Raw genomic sequence first — 20,793 nt, forward strand, 5'->3', positions numbered from 1 at the left:
AACCCGGATAAAGAGGTGTGACAGGGAAGAGAGACAAAGACAGACTTTACCTTAAAGAAAGTGGGGCAGCAATAGCTGGGGACAGACAGGTACAAATATGGCTTTGGGAGCCAGTCGGCAGCCATGTACAGGTTGATGGAGCTCACACCGGTGAGTGTGCAGGGCTATAACGATGCTACACACATCACCCTCCTCACAACGCACCCATCAAGGCAGGCTGACAGGCAGAGATATCCACATTCTATTAGAAAGCAGTTTAATAGAGTAAATCCTTATCTTACGGATTCAGCCTTTGGCCAGACAGTCTCTGTTCCTGCTATATAAGTGGCTATCTATTTATAGATGTAAAAAAAGAAAAAGCAACTAGTGATATTCAGCTAGCCGTTAACCAACAGGCAATCTCTTTTGTTGGATTCAGCATTCACAATTCAACCAGTTCTGATTATCCTGGTTTACATGATTAGTCTACAGCATTTTAATTTAGTTCATTTTGCCTTACCTAATTTTTTTATGAAAAAAAAAAAGTAACTGTAATTCTTTCATGACTTCCTTTGGACTTTACCCTCTTCCTGTCATGATGAAAACCATCTCTTTCACTCTCTCATTGTCTTCTGAGTCTTGGGATTTTCCAAAAATTTTCCTTGTCTTCTTTCCCAGAAGTCTCTGATCACCAGCAGGTTGGGTTTCTCCCCACCACCCCCGCCCCCATTCTAAAGAGTTTGGGAGAAGTCCAAGAATTTAAAGGTAGAAGTTACTTTTGAGATCATCAAATCCCTCCTCGTCTCCTCCTCTCTCGGGTAAGAAAACAGACCCAGATGAGGTGGGAGGCTTATCCAGACTCATGCATAAGTGGACATGGATTCTAGAACTCAGGTCTAGACACGGGCTCTCTCTGCACGGCACCAGGTCATGTGTGGAGGAGTGTTCTTTAGCTGTCTACTCACAGACCACAATGTAAAGCAAAGTGTGGGCCACGGGACACCAGGTCTCCTGAGTGGTGGGGCTGGAGGGGAGCGAACGCAGGGCCACTGGGGTCAGCGCTGCCCTGTGACTCATGCTCACAAAGCTGAGCTCTGCCACTCAGCAAGCAGGACCCTGCCTGAAAGCAAACAGCCACACAGCCTGTCTCCTGGGTGGGTGGGGGAACACTGGGATTCAGGCTCAGCTGCATTTTCTCTGGAACTGTACTCAGAATCTAATGTGCTCAAGACATTCTGTTAAGCTTTATAGTGAAAACCAGTCACATATTAGTCAACATTGTAACTAACAGATAATCTAAAATCTTTAATTACTTTGGACTAAGTAATGCTTAGTCCAATGCTTCCAAATCTTGATTTAAAAATAAAAGAGGATTTTCAGTATAGAGTCTCAGAAAGCAAGTGATATAAATGTTCCGGATATAGGCTCTGGAAGAGGATCAGACCCTTTAGTCAGAGAGAGGCTGGAGCCAGGAGGAAGCTTGGGAACCTGGCATGATACACTGCACACAACCCAGGAGAAACTCTATTTTAAGTTTTTGAACATTATAAACAATGACTTCATTTATTTCCACCTCAAAATAACTGGACTGGATTTTTCTCAATAACTATTAGAATGCATACTTAAAGACAGAAATTGATAACAGAACGTTTCAGAACAAACAGTTTGGGACAATTCTCATTAAAATAAATTTAGAATGGCTGACTGTAAATAACATATTACATTCATTCATCTTCTTAATAAAAACATAAGAAAAGAAAAAAAAAATAAATAAATAAAAACATAAGAAGAGTCACATAACACAGCAGAAAAGGCACAATGATATTAAAAAAAAAACTCACTTAACACACAGTACAGAAAAAGGAAAGACAGGAGAGGTATTATTTTTTAGATTTTTAACTAGTTAACTTCTCTCTTGTGAATCTGTACCTAAAAATCCTGGTGAAAAATTACAGGGGCAAAGGAAAAACTGTAAAATGAGGCATGTACACTGGGGACAGCAAAGAATACGGAGCACAGAGAAAAAAAAATCATGATCTAGGAGCCTTCCCCTTAAGACAGTCTAAGCTGGCTGACAGGAAGACGTGGGATGCACAGAGGCACAGGCCAGGCTGGCTCCACACTCCAACCACACCTGGTGGGTCCAATTCTCTCAGACAATCATTCTATAATCAACCAGTCTAGAAGGGAATTACTATGTATTGGGTTGGTCAAAAAATTCTTTCAGATTTTTCTGTTAGATGTAAGATGTTTTAAAAATTGACCTGGTCTTATCAGGCAGATCTTGTCGTGTCCAAAAATGGTATTTCCTATTGTGTGATGGGGCAAAACTAAGTTTAACTAGGTAGTTACAACATTCCGCAAGGAGAGGAGTTAAAAATAATGATCAGCTAAATGATGCTTAAAGTTTAGGCAGTGCTCAGAGGCTTCTAAATCTTGTATCTACTCCCAGGTAAATTGCTGACTGGCCAGGGAAGGAAGAAACAGGAAGGGAGTGGCTGGGAGAAAGGAGGCCATGAGCCCTGGGCCAGAAGGACACTGGTCTTTGGAAAAGAAAATCACAGAGCTGTAGCAGTCCACCAGCTCTCCACCGTCAGAAAAGGAAAACTAAAGGAGTCCCTATTTTGGGGACATGTATGTTATGGTGACTTAAAATTGGCCTCAAATTCTTTGCAGTTTCTTGCAGTTAGAGGCGGAATCCACTGCCCCATCCTTTGGACCAAGGCTCGCCCTGTGAATTGCTTATACTAGCAGAATGTAGTGGAGGTCGTGCTGTGTGACTTCCGTGCTGGTCTCTTTTTAAACCTTTGCTACTTCCTCCCCGTTGTTCCTGCCATCATATGAAGGTGCCAGGATGAAGGACCACACAGTGGGCGACTCGCCCTTCCAGCCCACACATGTGAGTGACATGACCTTGGAGCATCCAGTCCCAGACGAGCCACCAGCGAGCTGGAGAGGAACCGCCCCCCCGTAACACACCGAGGCGTGAGAAATAATAAATCTTCACTGTTTTAAGCAATTACTTTTGAGGGTGTCTTGTTACACAGCAGTGAGTAACTGAAACATATGTATATTGTGTTAATATGTACTATACTGTTATAAACAAATATGATGGTTGAGATACAAACTCATATTCATTGATGTGTTTCCTGAGCTTTAAGACAACAAAGCATTGTTTGTTTTAAATGCAGTGGAGAGTACAGGCCTTTAAATCAAAGAACTCGGGCTAAAGACTTGGACCTGCTTTGTCCCCTGTACCAAACAACGCTTGTGATCTTGCACAAGTCACTTAGTCTCTCGACCTCTGTTTTCATATCTGTAAATTCCTCATGGAGTCAGAAAGACAAAATGAGGACAACAAAAGTTAAAAAAAAAAAACAAAACAAAGAAAGCTTTGTAAACGGCAAGGCACATTTTAAGTTAAGCTATCATTATTATTGCACCTAGATGTTACTTAAAGACTTCCTGTTTTTTCTTCCTTGCAAAGACATCATTTGATCAAGGCATCTGACATGGCTTTCTCTTTTTAAGTTTTCTTTCTCATGGAGGCACTGGCAAGTATATCTGCGCACATCTACAAACGGCCTTATGAACCATGAAATGTTGGTTGCTCCACAGATAGTCCCATTTTTCCTTTTTATAATCATGCAGGGTTCAGGACCAGAGCCACTAAGACTCATTCCTTCCCACTATCTCCTGAAAGGTATGATGAGCTGCCATTTACCTCACAATGTAGTCAAGCTCCAACAGAACAGAAAAGGATGAAAAGTACCAGCAAGGTGCTTGAGGCCTAAACCAAGCTGAGGGAAGGAAGAATTAACCATGATAATTATATCACACAGAAGAACGATGTCTAAACAGGATGAAAGTGAAAGTTGCTTAGCTGCGTCTGACTCTTTGCGACCCCATGGACTATATAGTCCATGGAATTCTCCAGGCCAGAATACTGAGTGGGTAGCTGTTCCCTTCAGAAGATGTTCCCAACCAAGGGATCAAACCCAGGTCTCCTGCATGGCAGGCATCCTTTACTGCCTGAGCCACCAAGAAAGCCCTAAATAGAATGAAGTTCAAGAGAAAAGACAGAGAAAGAGGCGACAGTGGAGAATGGGGATTAAGAAAGTGCAGAGATGGAGCAAGGAGAGCAGGGCTCACCTGTCCTTGGAAAGGGCAGGGATGGGTGGGAGAACCAGTACTTGGCAGGCATGGAAGTGGAAAGAGATATCCATGCATGATAAGGACACCTGGAAGGGAGTGTCTTGTCACCTGGGAAGAGCCCAGCTCAGCTCATGTTCCACGAGTGAATGAACAACTGAATGAAAAAAATGAACTGAAAATAGGCAACTCAAAAGAAGGTTCACAAAGTGAGCAAGTACTGAAATAGGGCAGTCAGTGGCCTGAATGGGCGACAGTCTCACTGAGAATGGCAATTCCATTCGGATGGGAATGAAGGTGGGAGGGATTCATTCTTCAAGATAAGGGGAAACATGTCCACAGACTCCTTTTCTAGTCTATGCAAGTACGATAAATCCTACAGAAAAGGGGTCTGTGACTTCTACCTAAGGTAGACCTCTTCTGCTAAAGCTTCCAATACTTTATACTCCATCCTGACTGTAAAAGGCTTCTCCCCCAGAATTCTTCATATACACAGTTCTGATCTCAAATGGCTTTAACTTCTTAGCAATGCTCTTTATAAATATGCTGGTAAAGGTCAAGTCATCATGACAGGGTTTTGCATATTCTAAAATGATCTTCTTTATATCTAATCATGGTCTCACAGAGAAAACTTTTGATGTGGATCACACACAAGGATAAAATTATTATGTAGCCTTTTTCCCCTTAAAATACTATTGCTATTACAACATATTAGGCTTTCTATTTCCATTTTCATGTGATTGTTTGGGTTTTTATTCTTCTGACAAAGAATGACCTGAACGCCATCCTCCTTAATAAGCAGGAACCTCAATATGCTCAAGTCAAGTCATGGTCTGAGTCCATTCTGCATTTACTGATTCATTTGAAATTAATGCATATGCAGAGGAAAAGAAAGGACACAATTCCTGACCTGTAGAAATGCCCTTTAGCTGGTGAGACAAGGCTTTATCCATGTTAACAGTAATATAACAATGCAAGGAAGTATATGATTAATCGGCAACATGGACAGGATATGTTGGGAGTACCTAGGGAGCGAGCTGGGTGTTGGCTGCAGAACAAAGGCCTTGTGGATAAAGTGGAATTTAACTGAGAGGTGAGCCCTGTGCTTGGAGCAGAGGATTCCTGCAGTAATGGCCATAAAGAAGGGAGTGGGGGAAAACTGCAAGGGTTTTATAGTGAGACAAGGAGGAGTATTACTACCTAATGGCAGAAAGAAAATGTTTCTCTTCTGCAATATATAAGTCATCATGGCCAATAGTGGGCCTGTTCATTCATTCATTCACAAATGTAGGTTCATATTTTATACCATATGGAAAGCTATAAAATACTCCCATCCCTTGAGAAGCACACAGAGTTTAAGAGACTGCCCCCCAAAAATCACTGAGCTCAAAGTATTATGAAAACTGCTATGATAAAGAGATACATGGGAATTATTATTAATACATTAAGAGTAGAGAAGAGATACCTGTCATCTTTAGGGGCTGAAGACTGAAAAACACTTCAAAGAGAAGGAAATGTAGTCCTGAAAAAGGAGAAGCCTGTAGAAGGGGAAGGCAAATGCAAGGGCCCAAAGCCTGAGAGCATGACGGGGGAAGGGGGGGCGGGCTGCGGGGGAGGTAGAGGGGCCGTTTCAGGTGGGAACACAGGATGCACATGGACAGGGGGCAGCGCGGGAGCAAGGGTCACTGACTATTTAAAATACAGGAAACCGAAGAGCTGTGAGAACTCCCTCCCTGCAAATAATTTACCGTGGGATTTCTGAATGGCTTCCTTCTCCCAATTTCCAACTTCTACATTAAAGCCACCTTTAACTGACCACTCTTTGGTTCTGAATGCCAATGTAAAGATTATGTCAACATATAATAACCGTACCAAGGTTTATGTTTACAGGACTCACAGAAGCATGGGGATAAAACGGAAGGCCTCTGTTTGAACCTCCTTTCCAAAGTGATGTTCTTTCTAAGCATCTCTGGAAGGTGGCCACCCAGAGGGAGAGAAGGCTCTCCAGCTACAGGGAGCTCAGTTTATCTCCAGAAACAGCCCAGTTCATGACTGTACATCATTAGTTGTGAAAAATTATTTTTTCCTTAAATTGAGATTAAATATGTCTTCCTGTGGCTTCTATCCATTTTGACTCCCTAGCGTGACTGGAAAAATAGCCTACTGGGCCTCCTACATGCAGACAGTGCTACATTATGTTCCTAACAGTGCACTGAGACTTGTCCCTTCTCCTCTCTACAGGTGTTATGAAGCTACAGCTGGCTCAGTTTTGATTAAGTGGTCTAATATCACGTGCCACCTCTCTTTTCATGAAGACCTTGAAAGGACATCTGTCGCTGGTAGCAATGCTCCATTTTCTTCCTTTACTGATAAGTAAATATGTTTGCATGATACTTCAACCCTTTCCAAGCATTTCACATAAATTAACACATTGTAATGTCATAAGAAAGGGCTGCGCCACTGTAGGTTAGTGTCACAAAAATCTTTGCACGTGTTTTATGATACACTATAAAGGACTGGGCAAGTCCTGTAAAATATGTCTGACAGAATCCTATGGTTTCTCTCGGGACAATGATTAGGAAATGCCAAAGAATTAAAGCATTTTAAGAGCAGAAAGAAGAAACCAGTAATAAGAACCAATTCTGGATGTCTACTCCAATCACGGACAAATCACTGATACTTACCTTAACTAGAGACCATACAGATTCCTATCTTAGCAAACCATTTGTATCATCACAATTACTCATGCAACAGATCTAGGTGCTAAGTGCCTGGCACTGGGGCTAGGGGAGAAAGAGGCTTGAAGTGGGGTTAAGGAAGGCACCATGTTAACCCTGGATATTAACTGTGGACCAGCAGTTGAAAGAAATGAGATGACTTTGTCAAAATCATGCCTGAGTGACCTGGGGAAGCTAGAGGGGAGGACCTGGCAGGGAAGAGAGGAGGGCAACTCCAGGGGAGACAGCATGGAAACCCCCAAGTTTCCAAGCTCAGTCTTTCCAGAAGCAAAGCACAAAGTGCCAGCTCTATGGTGGTCCTATGAATCCCGGCAAGGATGGGGTCTGGGCACCCCTGAGTTCGAGTAAGCCTAGTCCCACAGGGTTAAAAAGACGTCATGCTACTAAGACTAAAATGACAGCAGTTTTTCCTCTATCAAGCCAAAGAGAGATTTGTTTGTTACTCCAGAAAGCATTATAGAAATCTAAACTCATTGTGGCCTAGGCAAGTTATGGGTCTGGGTAGATGTGTAATAACAAACGTCAAGGATCCCTGAGGAGCAATTCTCTGACGCATGCAGTGCTTCGTCCCATTGGACACAACAGTTAAACACCTTAAGATTCACTGTGGAGGATCAAACGACATGCCTACTATGGATCCACACCTCGCTGCCTACCTGACTAGATACTGAGGGACACGCTTCCTTTTCAGGACCCCGCCTAGAAAGTGCCCAGACATCCCAGCCTGAGGACCCTCTAAGGATCAGGGACTTATCCTGAGGACACCTGCCTTTGACCCATAGGTGGAACTACCAAGTCACAGGAACAGTTCAGTGACTTCTCCACACAAACAGGAGGATCTTAGGGTTCCCTGGCACTTGGGAAAAGCAAACTGCATGCTTGAAACTGATTTTTAGATGCAACCACACTGGACAGAGGAGAAGGCGTGATGAACAGACAGCAGACCAACCTTGTTGGAAGAGTGCAGCAGCCGTCCGCGGTGAGTCTGACCTGGGTCTCGTAGCTGTCCAGGGGGCACACGGTTTGCTGAAAGGAGGGGCACTCCACGGTGCTGCAGTCCACACTGAAAACTGGGGGGCAAACAGAGGCACGGGTCACTGCTACATTTGCTTGCACTTAAGAGTCCCCAGATGAAAACCCTGGCTCTTTGCATTTTTGCAGTTTCCTTGTTTCCTGAAAACCCTGTCTTGGCACTGGCATTTTCATTTCAGTCAATGTGAGAGAACTATAATATGACCCAAACTTTCTGTTCAAGAAAAGAAGGGAACAAGACACGGAAGAGTTAAGATGCAGACACAGAGAGAGACAAGAGTTAGACCAGTGGTGGTTCTGTAGATGGTGACGATCAGCCAGAGGTATTTCAGATGAAACAGTTCAAGAGATGAGCAAGGGATGGCGGGGCTTGAGCATTTAACTAACAGTTAAAAAAAAAAAAATCTGACCGATGGTTAGAAACTTTCAAAGAGGCAATCACTCCAGTCCAAACCTATTCACAGACCACAATGCAGCCACAAGAACAAGGATGTTAGAAATGCCACAGAGCAAGGAACAGCTGGGACATGACAACAGAACAAATGTGGCAGAGAAGTTGAGTAAATAGTCAAAGATGACTTAGTACATGCTATAAAGTCAGCCGAGGAATGGTGGGGAGCGGGCAAGAAGAAAGACAGGGGCTGAGCATCTCACTGTAAGATGGCTGGCACTTTGATGCATCTATTTATCTAAAAATAACTTTCTGTTTTATGTATGATGATTGTTTTAAATGTAGTACTTTAAAATGACAGATATATCTGCAAATGAGGATGATGACCTTCTCTGGGGAAATGAAGGAGGCGGCCATAGGACCATAAATTTTAACCCTACTGCCCCTATCAAGCTTTGAAGGAGAAAAAAAAAGAAGAGAGAAAAAGTCAGGATCCCTCTCCAAAGGTGCTTATGTACCAGTTGATTATCTGGTCCTCTGATTGGAGGGCAGAAGTCAGACTGCCAGTAGCTCAAAGTAGCCGGGCTGCAGAGCCCATCAGCAGAGCGTGTGCGTGCGGGGTGGGGGAGGGCAGGGGAGGTGGTGGTGGGCTGCTGCTACCCTCTGATGCAAAGCAGCGAGGCTGCTGGGACCACACCTGTGCATACCTGGTTTGCACTCATAGAGGTCACAGCACTCTCCCGGCTTCCCTGAGGCTTTGGACACAAGGATGTTCAGGTATCCTGGCTGGCAGACTTTCCGCAGGCAGCCCGCGGGGTCACACACACAGCGGCTGGGGAGGGGGCAGCACTCCCCGGGGGGTGCGTAGCCCTCGATCAGAACGGAGTCTTCAGGACAACGTGGAGAGAACTGGACTTCACAGCGGGCCTTGGAGCAATCTGGCTTCTCTTCTGAATGGGAGAGAAAGAGTTTAGCACAGGCCCAGGGGGGCAGCGTGAAGCACTTTCCCCAGAAGCGCAGGCAGTCTTTATGATCTAACTAGCCAAGAGGAGGAGACAGATACCCAGCAAGAACCTCAAATGCAGCTGAGCCTCTCGTGGGACTCTCTCCGGAGATCTGCTCATGACACCAGAGTGAGAGGTGGACACTGCCTCTCCCATCGTCCCATCCCCTTTCCTTGTGCTGAACAATCCATGTCCAACACATGGACCAGATGAAGAAAGACCAAGGGAAGATACGAATGTGCCACGGAGACTCTGAAAATGGGACTGAGTCGCTGACCAACGAAAAGATCTTTAGTTTGAAAGGAGTTTTAAGGGCTGTTCTTTGTGAACAGTGTACATTTAAACACCAAAAACAGACCCACAAATACCTAATGGCTATTTTGGGGTCTGGAGACAAGGTGCATGGCAGTCAGCATGGAGGAAGTTGACCTCCCCGCTCTGAAATTTGAGGCGATGAAGTACTAAGATGATATGAAAGCTTCAGCAAGATGGATATTGAGCCCAATTCCCATGTTCTTTCCCTAAATGACAGCTAGAGTGCTTCCGTCCCTAGCAGAGGTCCATCAGATGTATCTCGTTCTCCTTTCTCCAGTATTGTGCCACCAACCTACTGCTGCACTTCCATTTTAGAGAGTAAATAAATAAATCAAGCAAAGACAGACCGAGTTTATGAAACCCCAGTCCACAGCTCAGTTTCTTGGTTTAAGCTTTCAAGAAACCTACAGCAACGTTAGGCTCTGGAGAAAAACCCTGAAATAAACCAAAAGCACATCATCACAGCCCCATGACCTCTGGGGGAAAAGAGTGTGGGACTTGTTGGGGGAAAACACACCATGTGGTACTGGGGTATGTTCATAAACTGTCTTTCCTAGAGTGACCCACAAAGAATCACAAAGCTGGGTAAGGTGCAAGAGGTCTCCCAGTTTATCCTTCTAAGTGAAAAACTGTAGTCTGTTTTGCAGATAAAGAACCTAAAGCCCAAGCATTCAAGTGATCTATCTAAGGTTAGTGGTAAAAACAAAGCAAGAATCCAGGCCTCCTCACTTCTAGTCCACTTAGCTCTTTATATTACAAAAGTAGGTCTATTTACAAAATCTAAGTGTCCCTCAGGTCATTTTCAACCTTGATCGCTGTATCCTTCATTTCACTGTCCATCTCCCTTGTCTAACTATTTCTTGTCTAATCAAAAGACAGCATAGGTGAGCCTTCATACTCACAGTTCTAGCAAATTCATGCAAAGATATTTCCCGAGTGCCTGCTGTCCCAGCAGCCTTGTTTCCACAAGGAAAACAGATCCCTGCCCTCACATAGTTTACAATGCAGAAGAGTGGTATAAAATAATCGGTACAATAAATAAGCAAACTCTATAGTGGGAGCAGGTGGTAAGTGCTGGGTGTGGGGGCGGGGAGCAGAACAGAGCAAGGGGGAATCAGAGGGCAAGGAAGAAGTGGCGGGGGCGAGGGGGTCCAGTTACAATTTGGTCGGAATAGGCATCACGGGGAAGCTGATGTCTGAACAGGTTTACAGAAGCGAGGGGTGGGCCACAGAGAAGCACGTCCCAGCAGAGGGCACCGCTACAGCATTTCTGCGAGTCCCAAGAAGAGCAAGAGGCCAGTGTGGCAGCAACAGGATGTACAGGGGACGCATATACCCCATTTCACATCACAACCCTGAGCAACTGCCTTGAGAAGAGAACATAATTAAAAGGAATTCCGTTCTGGATCCCCATCAGTGTGGGCAGAACAGATCAAAGAGCTGAGGAGGAGAAAGCTATATGGGAGACGAAGCATGTAAAGTACATTGATGGATGATCTGGCAAATACAAACACATGGTCTCATAATTGATAAGAGGGCTATGACTTTAACTGCAACTAGCACTTAATTTCTACTCCTGTTAATGTGTTGTCATCGACTTATTCTGTATCACATTCTACTACATTCTAATCACGCAAAATATCTGTTATGTATGATCAGATTTCTCAAACATATGCTTCAATACAACCCACCACATTAGATCTTCCTATTTATTCTGCTCTTTTAAGTTTCTTTTAACAGTTCCAACATTGTCACCTACTGGTGTACATTTTGTAGCTCAAGCCTTGAGAGATTTACTGAAGACCTGCCTTAGTCACACAGGTGGGATTAAGGTAGGCCACCACAAACACTGTCTGAAACACAGTCTGAAATGACTTAAGAATGTTAAAAATAAGGATTAAATCTTACTAAATGCTTTTTCAACTTTTGTCAAGATTCATATTGGCTTTCCTTTTAATTTACTAATATGATCAATTAGTAGATTTCAAACCAGTCTGAGGATAAACCCTCTTTCTAAAGATCCAGCTGGATTTGACTTCCTAACATTTTGAGAATTTTAGATCAATAAGTTTGTAATACTAGCCTGGAGCTCTGTGTGTGTGTGTGTATGTGTGCACGCACACTGGCCTCATCCAGTCTCAGTTTTAGAACTTTCTTAATGAAATGTTTATCATTCTACCTCTTTCTCGGCTATATGGCAGTTCAAGTAACCCAAGATTTACCTATTCTTTGATGTTTTCATACAACTCACTTATGAAACTACCTGAACTCCGTAGTTTTTTTTTTTTTTTTTAAAAAGAAGGAAAGAACAGATTTCTTCTTTGGTTACTAGATTATTCAGGTGTTCCACCTCTTTTAGAATTATCTGTACTAACATATATTAGTGAAGAAATATCTCATTCACCTAGATTTTCTAATTCACTTCAGGCTTTACAGACCAAGCTTTCTTTATTTATATGTTCAAGGGTTCTTTCAAGTTTTCAAATCTATTCCTTCTTTGTTTTTCAGAATGTTTAACTGGCTTTCCTCTAAATTTAAAGATCAATGTTTAGTTCACTTTCTCTTTTATTTTCTCAGAACTATGAATAATTATAATTATGATTTTAATACTTTAGCCAGATGCTGTTTTTGTTCTAATTTCTGATATGTACTACTTTAACGTAACTCATCATTTCTAATTCAATTTGATCTTCTCTTTAAAGACATTTAAGATCAGTGTTACCAAATTTCAGCATGGGTAGATTTTCTTTGGCTTTCTTTTTGAGTTTAATTTATAGTTTCACTGCCCTATTGTCAGAGAATTTAGGCTATACAATCTTCTACTTCTGTTAATTTCTTGAGTTTATCCTTTTTTGTTTTTTTTGGCATGGGGGTATGTTTACATGGCCAATGGCCAACTTTAAAACACATGAGTATTCATAAAGGACATATATTATGTTTATTGAATACAAACCTGCAAATCTATTAAATCAAGCTTAATAATGACCCTCAGCTTACCCAGATCTTACACTTTTTACCTGATTTCCAAGAAGTATCTATAAAAATCTCCCACTATGAACCAGCAATTCTCCTTGTATTTCTAACAGTTTTTAATTCTTCAAGGCTGTGTTGATAACTTCATGACTAGCAGGCATAAGATTCAAGCATGTTATACTGACTTGGCAAACTGTAAAGTGATGATGCTTTCAAGGAATTTAGATTTCTCTAAGATTAATTTTTTAAATTTTGTAATCATTAACGTTCTTAGCTTTATTCTTTTCTTCTACCATCTATTCACCTTTCAATAGATTACCTAAAACACTTACTCATCCAGCATTCTTCCCTTCCTGCAACCAGTCATCTGTCACTTAAACCCAAACTATGGTTACCATAGCACCAGGAATTGATTTTCTAATACCTTCTTTCTCAGCCTGTTTCTAAATAATTCCTGTAGTAGATTTCATTTATTCATTTGTCTCTCCTCCATCTCTCTTTCATGGAGAAAATAAGGCGAAAACTACAGACCCACTATGTATTTTTCTATCATTTAGAAAGCTGCTATGACATTACCTCTGAATTTTGAGTTTTATCCATTTGAACAGAAGCCTCTCCTAACTCTTTCCCTATGGTGTCTAACAAATCAATATATAATACTTAACTTAATTAACAAGCTTTTCAGTCTGGTTCCCCTGGCAACACTTCGCAACTGGCATCTTAAAAAAAAAAGAAAAGAAAACTGCCCCAAATATAGAAAGACTAAAGTGACAGTATCACTTACAACAGAGATAATTAAGGGAAATAAGCTGGTTTCATCACATTAACACCATATTAATAATCTTCCTTTAAGAGGTGAGTCTTCAAAATGCTGAGAGTCACCCAGTATTAAACTGACATTACAATAATAATGGCAAGTTTCTATCAATCCTCATCACTTTAACCCATGTGCCTACATCTTGGCTATGTGTAGACTTTCTCCAGGTCCATATGTCAAGAGGAAAAGTACAATCATGATCTACAAGTAGCAAACGCATTCAAGGTTTTATTTTTTTATTTTTTTGCTTTAAGCACAGATTTAAATAAAACCAAAGCCAAAAGAAAACAGACTAAATAGAAAAATTTTACTGCCAGATCCTCATTCTATTTAATTTCTGTAGAGTCTCACACATCTGACCCTGAAACCTTCTTCCTTTTTCAAAATGTCTTAAAATGGTCACTTAAAAATAACAGCAGATACTCTGTACACTTATTAATGGAAAACAGGCCACGTGAGTGAGTGAAAGTTGCTCAGTCGTGTCCGACTCTTTGCGACCCCATGGATTGTAGCCCACCAGGCTCCTCTGTCCATGGAATTCTTCAGACAAGAATACTGGAGTGGGTTGCCATTTCCTTCCCCAGGGATCTTCCCAACCCAGGGATGGAACCCGGGTTTCCTGCATTGTAGGCATATTCTTTACCATCTGACCCACCAGGGAAGCCCAAGGCCACGTAAAATGGACTAGTAAATTGAGACCGGCAACTGCAAAGCCAGTGCTTCCGGGCACTCTGCTTTGCTGAAGTCTATCCTGCTTCTCATATATACAGCATACACGCACACAGGGAACCCACCGTCATTCTGAGACAATCCTTGGGCATTCCTAACTATGGAGATATTTCAAGGGACCCAAATTTGGATTAGAACGAATGTAGTAGGTAGAGCATGGTGTTAAGAAGGGAAGAGTCTGGGATCACTGTTTTCCCCACACCTCACTGGTAATCTCCTTCCTTTATCATAACCTCAATTCCTTTATAATCCAAAGTCCCAGAGTAGCTATGGCATTGATGGAGGGTACCACAGGGGCCACTAGGTGGTCCTGGGAGACACATCTTGGTACCAGTTGAGATGCAATCCATGAATCCTTTTTTAATCCATTCATTCAACACATATTTACTGAGTGACTTCCATGCACCAGGGATTCTAGGCAGAGGGCTTAGAGCAGGCAATAAAACAAAGTCCTTGCTTGCCTTCCTGGATTTACCATTCCAGAGGAGTTACATAATAAACAAAGAACTACGCAGCATCATGCCAGATAGCAACAAATTCTTGGAAGCAGAGTTGGCCATCTGGGTGTAAAGTACTGGCCAGGTAGGTGAAGTCAGGTCTCTCTAGAGGACATGGCACCTGCACGAAGACCCGGATAAAAGGTGGAGGAAGGTGGGCAAAAGTAGGGTCGGGAAGGAGGGGTGGTGTCCCAGATATAGGAAACAGCAAGAATAAAGGTTCCAAGGCAAGAACAAGCTTACTCTCCATGTAGAAAATATTTATCTCATGATAGTTAAGAAGAAATCTGAATTAGTACAATTCAAAAGTAGAAAATACCAGAAAAATATTTTGATGAGTGACAGTTCTTATTAAGGATTTAATTCTCACTACCAGGCTAGAGCACTGAAAGCAGCATCTACCCGTTGGACCCCTTCTCCGGGGGAGGGGGCGCTGTGCCCCCTCGTGCTCACACCCCTTCACCCTCCCATGTGAGGGAGATGACTTCGGCATCGCTCCTTGGCAGACGAGGAGACAGGCATAGAAAGACGAAGAAACTTGGCGGAGGTCACGCAGTAAGTGGCAGAGCCTCCCAAGCACAATCTTCACACTGGTGCACGATGCGAAAAGCAAGAGGAACTTCAACTTCCCCGGGACGTGCATGTTTAGTCAATGGCTACAGTTTTGCTCACACGCAGAATGCGAAGGTCACTTGCAAAGATAAAAGAGGTTCAGGGTCTTCGGCTGTGTCCTCGTCACTTTCTGGTTGGCCATTCTCCCCATCTCATTTGCTCCTTGGCCGAACAGACATAAAGGAGGGGCTTTCTTACATCCAGCATTGTTTTGTTCTGAAGGCTTCTATTACAAATGCAAGAGACATGTCATCCTTATGTTTTTAAATTTAGAGACCGACTCCTTTAAAGTTACCCTGTGAATTCTTTTCATTCACATTCCATGATTTTATCATAACCTTTTTTGGCAAGCTCTGCAGTGAAGACTTGTTCCACACAATCATAACCCCAAGGGGAAAAAATTAGGCTTGTTGATACAGTCCCAGAAATATTTCATATTTCAGCTCATTCGGAAACACCAGCTGCACTTTCCCAGCACTTTCTTTTAGAATTTAACAGCGATGGAACCCACGCAGAGGCTTTGCTTGGTGGTTTGTTAAGCCTGCCACGTTAAATTGTTTTCAAATACCTAATAAAGTTGTACCAGAGTGGAATATAAATTAGTCCAATATAAAGAACAATAATTAAATGATCTGTAAGACCACAACATGTGATTCTTACTCAGTGGTTCTCAACCCTGGCTGTGCATTAGGCTCACTTACAAAGCTTTTTTTAAAGTATGCCACTGTCTTAGAGCCCATCTCAAATCAATTACATCAGAATTTCTGGGGGAGGAACCTGGGAATTCCTATTTGTTTCAATAGCTCCCTGGGTGAGTCTATCCTGTGATTAGGGTTGAGAACCACTGTGTTACTTCTTCCAACAAAATGAGAATCTTTACAGTGGAGTTCTCTATTGACAACAGAGCTTTACCGGGGGCACATTCAAACATCCTGGCAAATGGCAGCTGGCCAAACGCCAAAGCAGCACGAAACCCTCCAGATGTCTGCCTGCCACTGCGTGGTCCAGGCTATATGCTGAGCCCCTGGTACCTCCATGAGTCTTCCAGACCACACATCTCTTCTAAGCAGGATATTACTGAGCTGAATTGTAAACAATGCTTTCAATTAGAGCCTGGCTAGGCCTGCAGCACCTGCAACAGTATCATCTGGGAGCTTGTGAGAACTACAGAAGCGCAGAGCCCGCTCATGCCAGGCCTACTGTGTCTGAATCTCCATTGGAGCAAGATGCCCAGATGCGACAAAGTGCTCTAGATGGGTGGTTCTCTAACAGTGGTCCATGGACCAGCACATCAGCTTTTCCCGAGAACTTTACTCTATAGAGAGGCAATTCTAAGGCCCACATCCGACCAGCAGAATCAGAAACTCTGATCATGCGGCCTGAACAAAAACCCTCTGCTGAACAAAGTCTGTCTGAACAAACCCTCCAGGGGATTCTCATGTGTGCTATCCTTTGAGAACCGCAGTGCTAGAATCCTGATTCTCAACATCAGAATCCCCTGTGGAATTTTTTAAAGGTTCAAAAGCTCAGGATACATCCCAAACCAATTAAGTCAGAATCACTATTAGTGGGACCCCAGTATCAGTCATTTTTAAAAGTCTCCCTGGTGACTGCAATGTACAGTAAGGATTTATTCACTGCTCTAGCACACGCACACACCACTCCCATCCCCTGTTCCACGGACAGAGGAGCCTGGCGGGCTACAATGGGGTCACAAAGAGTCGGACACGACTGAGTGACTAACATTTTCTTCTTTTTAACTAGCACACACACAGCACTCCCATCCCCTATTCTCCCAGGAGATTCAAAGCTGCTTTCAATCTTAGGAAATGTGAATCAACAATTTTTCTGGAATCTTCCTGAAAGAGGTCAGAGCTTCCTGGGAGGAATGAAAAAAGCTTGGAGGGGTTTCCAGGATCGGTGTCAGGCAGTAGGTGCTGGGGAAAGGAAGCAGGGAGTGGGAGAGAGAGACCCCAAATGGGCCGCATATGCATCTGCCAGGGTTTTATTTTTTAAGTTCTGTCTTTTTTCTTTTTTTAAAATTAGTTGGAGGCTAATTACTTTACAATATTGTAGTGGTTTTTGGTGGGATGTTCTGAGAGAATAGCATTGAAACAAGTATACTATCAAGGGTGAAACAGATCACCAGCCCAGGGTGGATGCATGAGACAAGTGCTCGGGGCTGGTGCACTGCCAGGGTTTTAAATCATAGTTTATGGAAGTGTATTAGAACTGTTGAGTCCAGAGACATTTTATTTCATCATCTGTTAATTCACACCAGGAACATATATTCAATTTACTCCCAGACGGATTTGTCATTCAAATAATGACATTCATATATTCACATATATATATATATATATATATAAAACAAGTTTTCAAAATGTAACAATGAATTAATTTTTTCAAAATCCTGGCAATAAAATAAGGCCTAAGGAGAGCCTGGATAAATGTAAAAGAACTGAAGATTGGTTTCAAAAAGATTAATTTTACCTAATAAACTATATAGCCTTTTCTGAATACTTCTTGTCCCCTTCTTGCCATATACATAAGCCCACAAAAAATGATTGAAAATTATTAGAGAATGAGACAAATGACTAATGAGGAAAGACTTAAATGAACTTAATTTGTACAGTCAGTTCAGCAACATCTTAAGAGGAATCTTCATAACAGCTTGAAAATGTCACACAGGCATAAACATTAGAAATGAAGAACTCTCCAGGGTGGCGTAAATGGAAGGCAACATCCATTATCAAACACAAACAAAGCCTCTATTGTGCTGAGTGGTTCTGAGACTTTTGGGTGGGTCACTTTCCATACTTCAAATTTTCCTCCAGAGGAAAAGGATGCTGCTACTAACTTGGTTGTTACTTTGTGTAAATGTGACATGGATTTGAGAAAACAGACTAAAACGCCAGATGTTTAAAAGGTGAAATGAAGGATCTGTCTGGGGCGTCCCATCTGTAAAACGAGGCACTGGCCTTTGTGGGCGCCTAATGAACCTACTCCAACCAGAAGCCCTGTGAGCCCTTCCGATGCAATCAGGTTCCAGGGGCTCTTGGCCTCTGCTTGTTTAAGGAAGACCAACAAATAACTAAATGTTGGATTAAAGGAGGGGACAGTCTTTTTTTTTTTAAGAACTCTAATATTTGTTATCACTGTAGAGCTTTTGCAGTATAGTAGGAAATGTGATCTTATGTGATTTTAAAAATCAAAAGAACCGTAAACCAAGGGCTCTATCAATAATACTGTCATTACCTTCGTGAGTCCCAGAGGTGGTATACGGATCTCAAACATCTTCAGAAGGACTCCAAAGAATATTACGTGCCAACCTAACATCTTCAGAGGTTCCTCAAAGTGACTATATTTATGTGGTTAAAATGATAAATCAACCACAAAAGGCAGATGAATAAAGGACGGTGGAGTCTACAGAACACTGCTGCTGCTCTGTCTCCGCTGACGACAGCAGGCAAATAAAGAACAGCAAGCTCTCTTATTGCTCAACTGGTAGTTCTCATGAGGCTTTGCACATTCTGGGGGAAAAAAACACATGCGGCTAAAAATATAGAAACAGTTTTGAAAAAATATTTTGGCCATTTATATTTTCCTTCCTCTTCCTACTTTTCTTATTTCTGTTTTACTGAAGATAAACTACTTGTCTGTATCACTTATTTGTCATTTAACAGTGGTTACTTTTTAATTTTCCTTACATGGGAGTCAGTTAAGCTATGGGTCTACCACTAATGTTTGAGAGCCAGAAAGAACTATGTTCAAATCTTGACTCTTCTACAACTAGCTGTGTGATCTCTCTGGGTCATAATTTCCTCAGGGTTGTTATGTCAAGGAGATAAATATTGCAAGTAGGCCTATGCCTGGCACATCTATGTGCCCAACTAATAGTAGTTCTTATCATCCCCATCGTTAATTATCAGGAAAAGTCTCAGCTTTGCATTAGGCCTCAGAATACTCAATACACCCGTGTACTGAACAGGGCATAAAAATACCTGTTCCACAAGGACTCTTGTGAAACCGTAAGACAGCACAGGGAACTCTGCTCAATGTTATGTGGCAGCTGGATGAGAGGGGAGTCTGGGGGAGAATGGATACAGGTGTATGTATGGCTAAGTACCTTTGCTGTCCCCTGAAGCTACCACAACATTGTCAATCAGCTATATTCCAATACAAAATAATAAGGAAAAAAAAAAAAACAACTTGCAAAACTTCTTAGAGACTAAAAGAATATACACATTCTTTCAAATATAAAATATTATATAAATATAAAAGAATATTTCATATATTTTATATGTATGCATATGTATGTGTATAAACACACACACAACACTCGTAGGCTCTCTGATTAGCCCACTTTCTGTCTCACTTTGTTTTAAACCTAACGCCCAACATGATGCCTGGGCATAATGAACACAGATAAGATCATTAAATGTTTGCTGTCAATGACAAAGGTAAGAGTTAGTCACTCAGTTGTTTCCAACTCTCTGCGACCCCATGGACTGTAGCTCACCAGTTTCTCTATCCATGGAATTCTCCAGGCAAGGATACGGGAATGGGTTGCCTTTCCCTTCTCCACGGGATCTTCCTGACCCAGGGATTGAACTCAGGTCTCCTGCACTACAGACAGATTCCTTATCATCTGAGCCACTAGGGAAGCTCAGGAAAGACAAAGGTAAAGATGACCATTATGCACATAAATATGCAATATATCACCCCCACACATACATACTGTAGCACGCCCAACACACATCGTCATCTTACTACGCTAAAAGTTGTGCTCAAGTGCTGCTCCTCTGTCAGCTTCCACTACTTTATTCATTCCTCTTTTTTTTTTGTAAAGGTTACTTATAAAGCCTAGTTCCTCACTCTGGAGAGAAGACAGGCAGCTGACTTATTCATGCAGTGTTCCCTGGAGAGTCTTCCCCAGCTATTTCTGCATTCAGGATTGTGGATGGGCCCTGCTTCCAGAGACCCGACTGACAAGACAGCATATACGGTAACAAGTGACTCCCCCACACAAAGGCCTCCTGACATTTACCCCTGTGCCCTGAAGGAAGGCTCTCCCAGTGGGAGAGACCACCTCTTCACTGCAGACCACCTTTGGCGGTCAGCACCTCTCAGAACAGCCTCGCTCCCTTCCCAGGACTTTCTGTGAAGACTTCTCCACCTCTCTCTGACCGTTCCTTTGGCTCCAGCTCCAGCTTTCTGATCAGACGTGCACCGGGCTGAGCCCCTGAAAGGCCCCCCGTTTCTATGCCATCTTTGTATCCTCTGTGTACCCATGGTGTAAACCCTCGTCCACCACGAAGGGACCTGGAGACTACAAATATGTGAGCTGCAGCTGAGCAAAGGGATGTGTTTACTTTCCACCCTGAACTACAACTTGACCTGCAGCAAAAACAAAAATACTGATGTGTATTTTTTCCCAGAAATGATAATTATAGTACTCCAAACATTTTTCAAACTTCAACTACCAAAATGGAAAAGGCATCTCAAAAAAATAATTTATTAAATAGGCACTTATATTCTTGGTAGCCCTTAC

General features: G+C 42.4%; 1 protein-coding gene across 1 annotated transcript in view; it reads right to left on the reverse strand.

Annotated features, from left to right (window-relative positions):
- CRIM1 (cysteine rich transmembrane BMP regulator 1) overlaps nucleotides 1-20,793 on the reverse strand; it is a 204,277-nt gene that overhangs the window by 101,628 nt on the left and 81,856 nt on the right. Inside the window, exons 3-4 of the mRNA XM_043918249.1 lie at nucleotides 9,000-9,242; nucleotides 7,819-7,939 (exon numbers count right to left, since the gene is read on the reverse strand). Of these exons, the coding sequence (XP_043774184.1) occupies nucleotides 7,819-7,939; nucleotides 9,000-9,242 (364 nt within the window). The remainder of the gene's footprint in view (nucleotides 1-7,818; nucleotides 7,940-8,999; nucleotides 9,243-20,793) is intronic.

The sequence above is a fragment of the Cervus elaphus genome, chromosome 11 (genome assembly GCF_910594005.1).
Source record: "Cervus elaphus chromosome 11, mCerEla1.1, whole genome shotgun sequence".
NCBI lineage: Eukaryota > Metazoa > Chordata > Mammalia > Artiodactyla > Cervidae > Cervus > Cervus elaphus.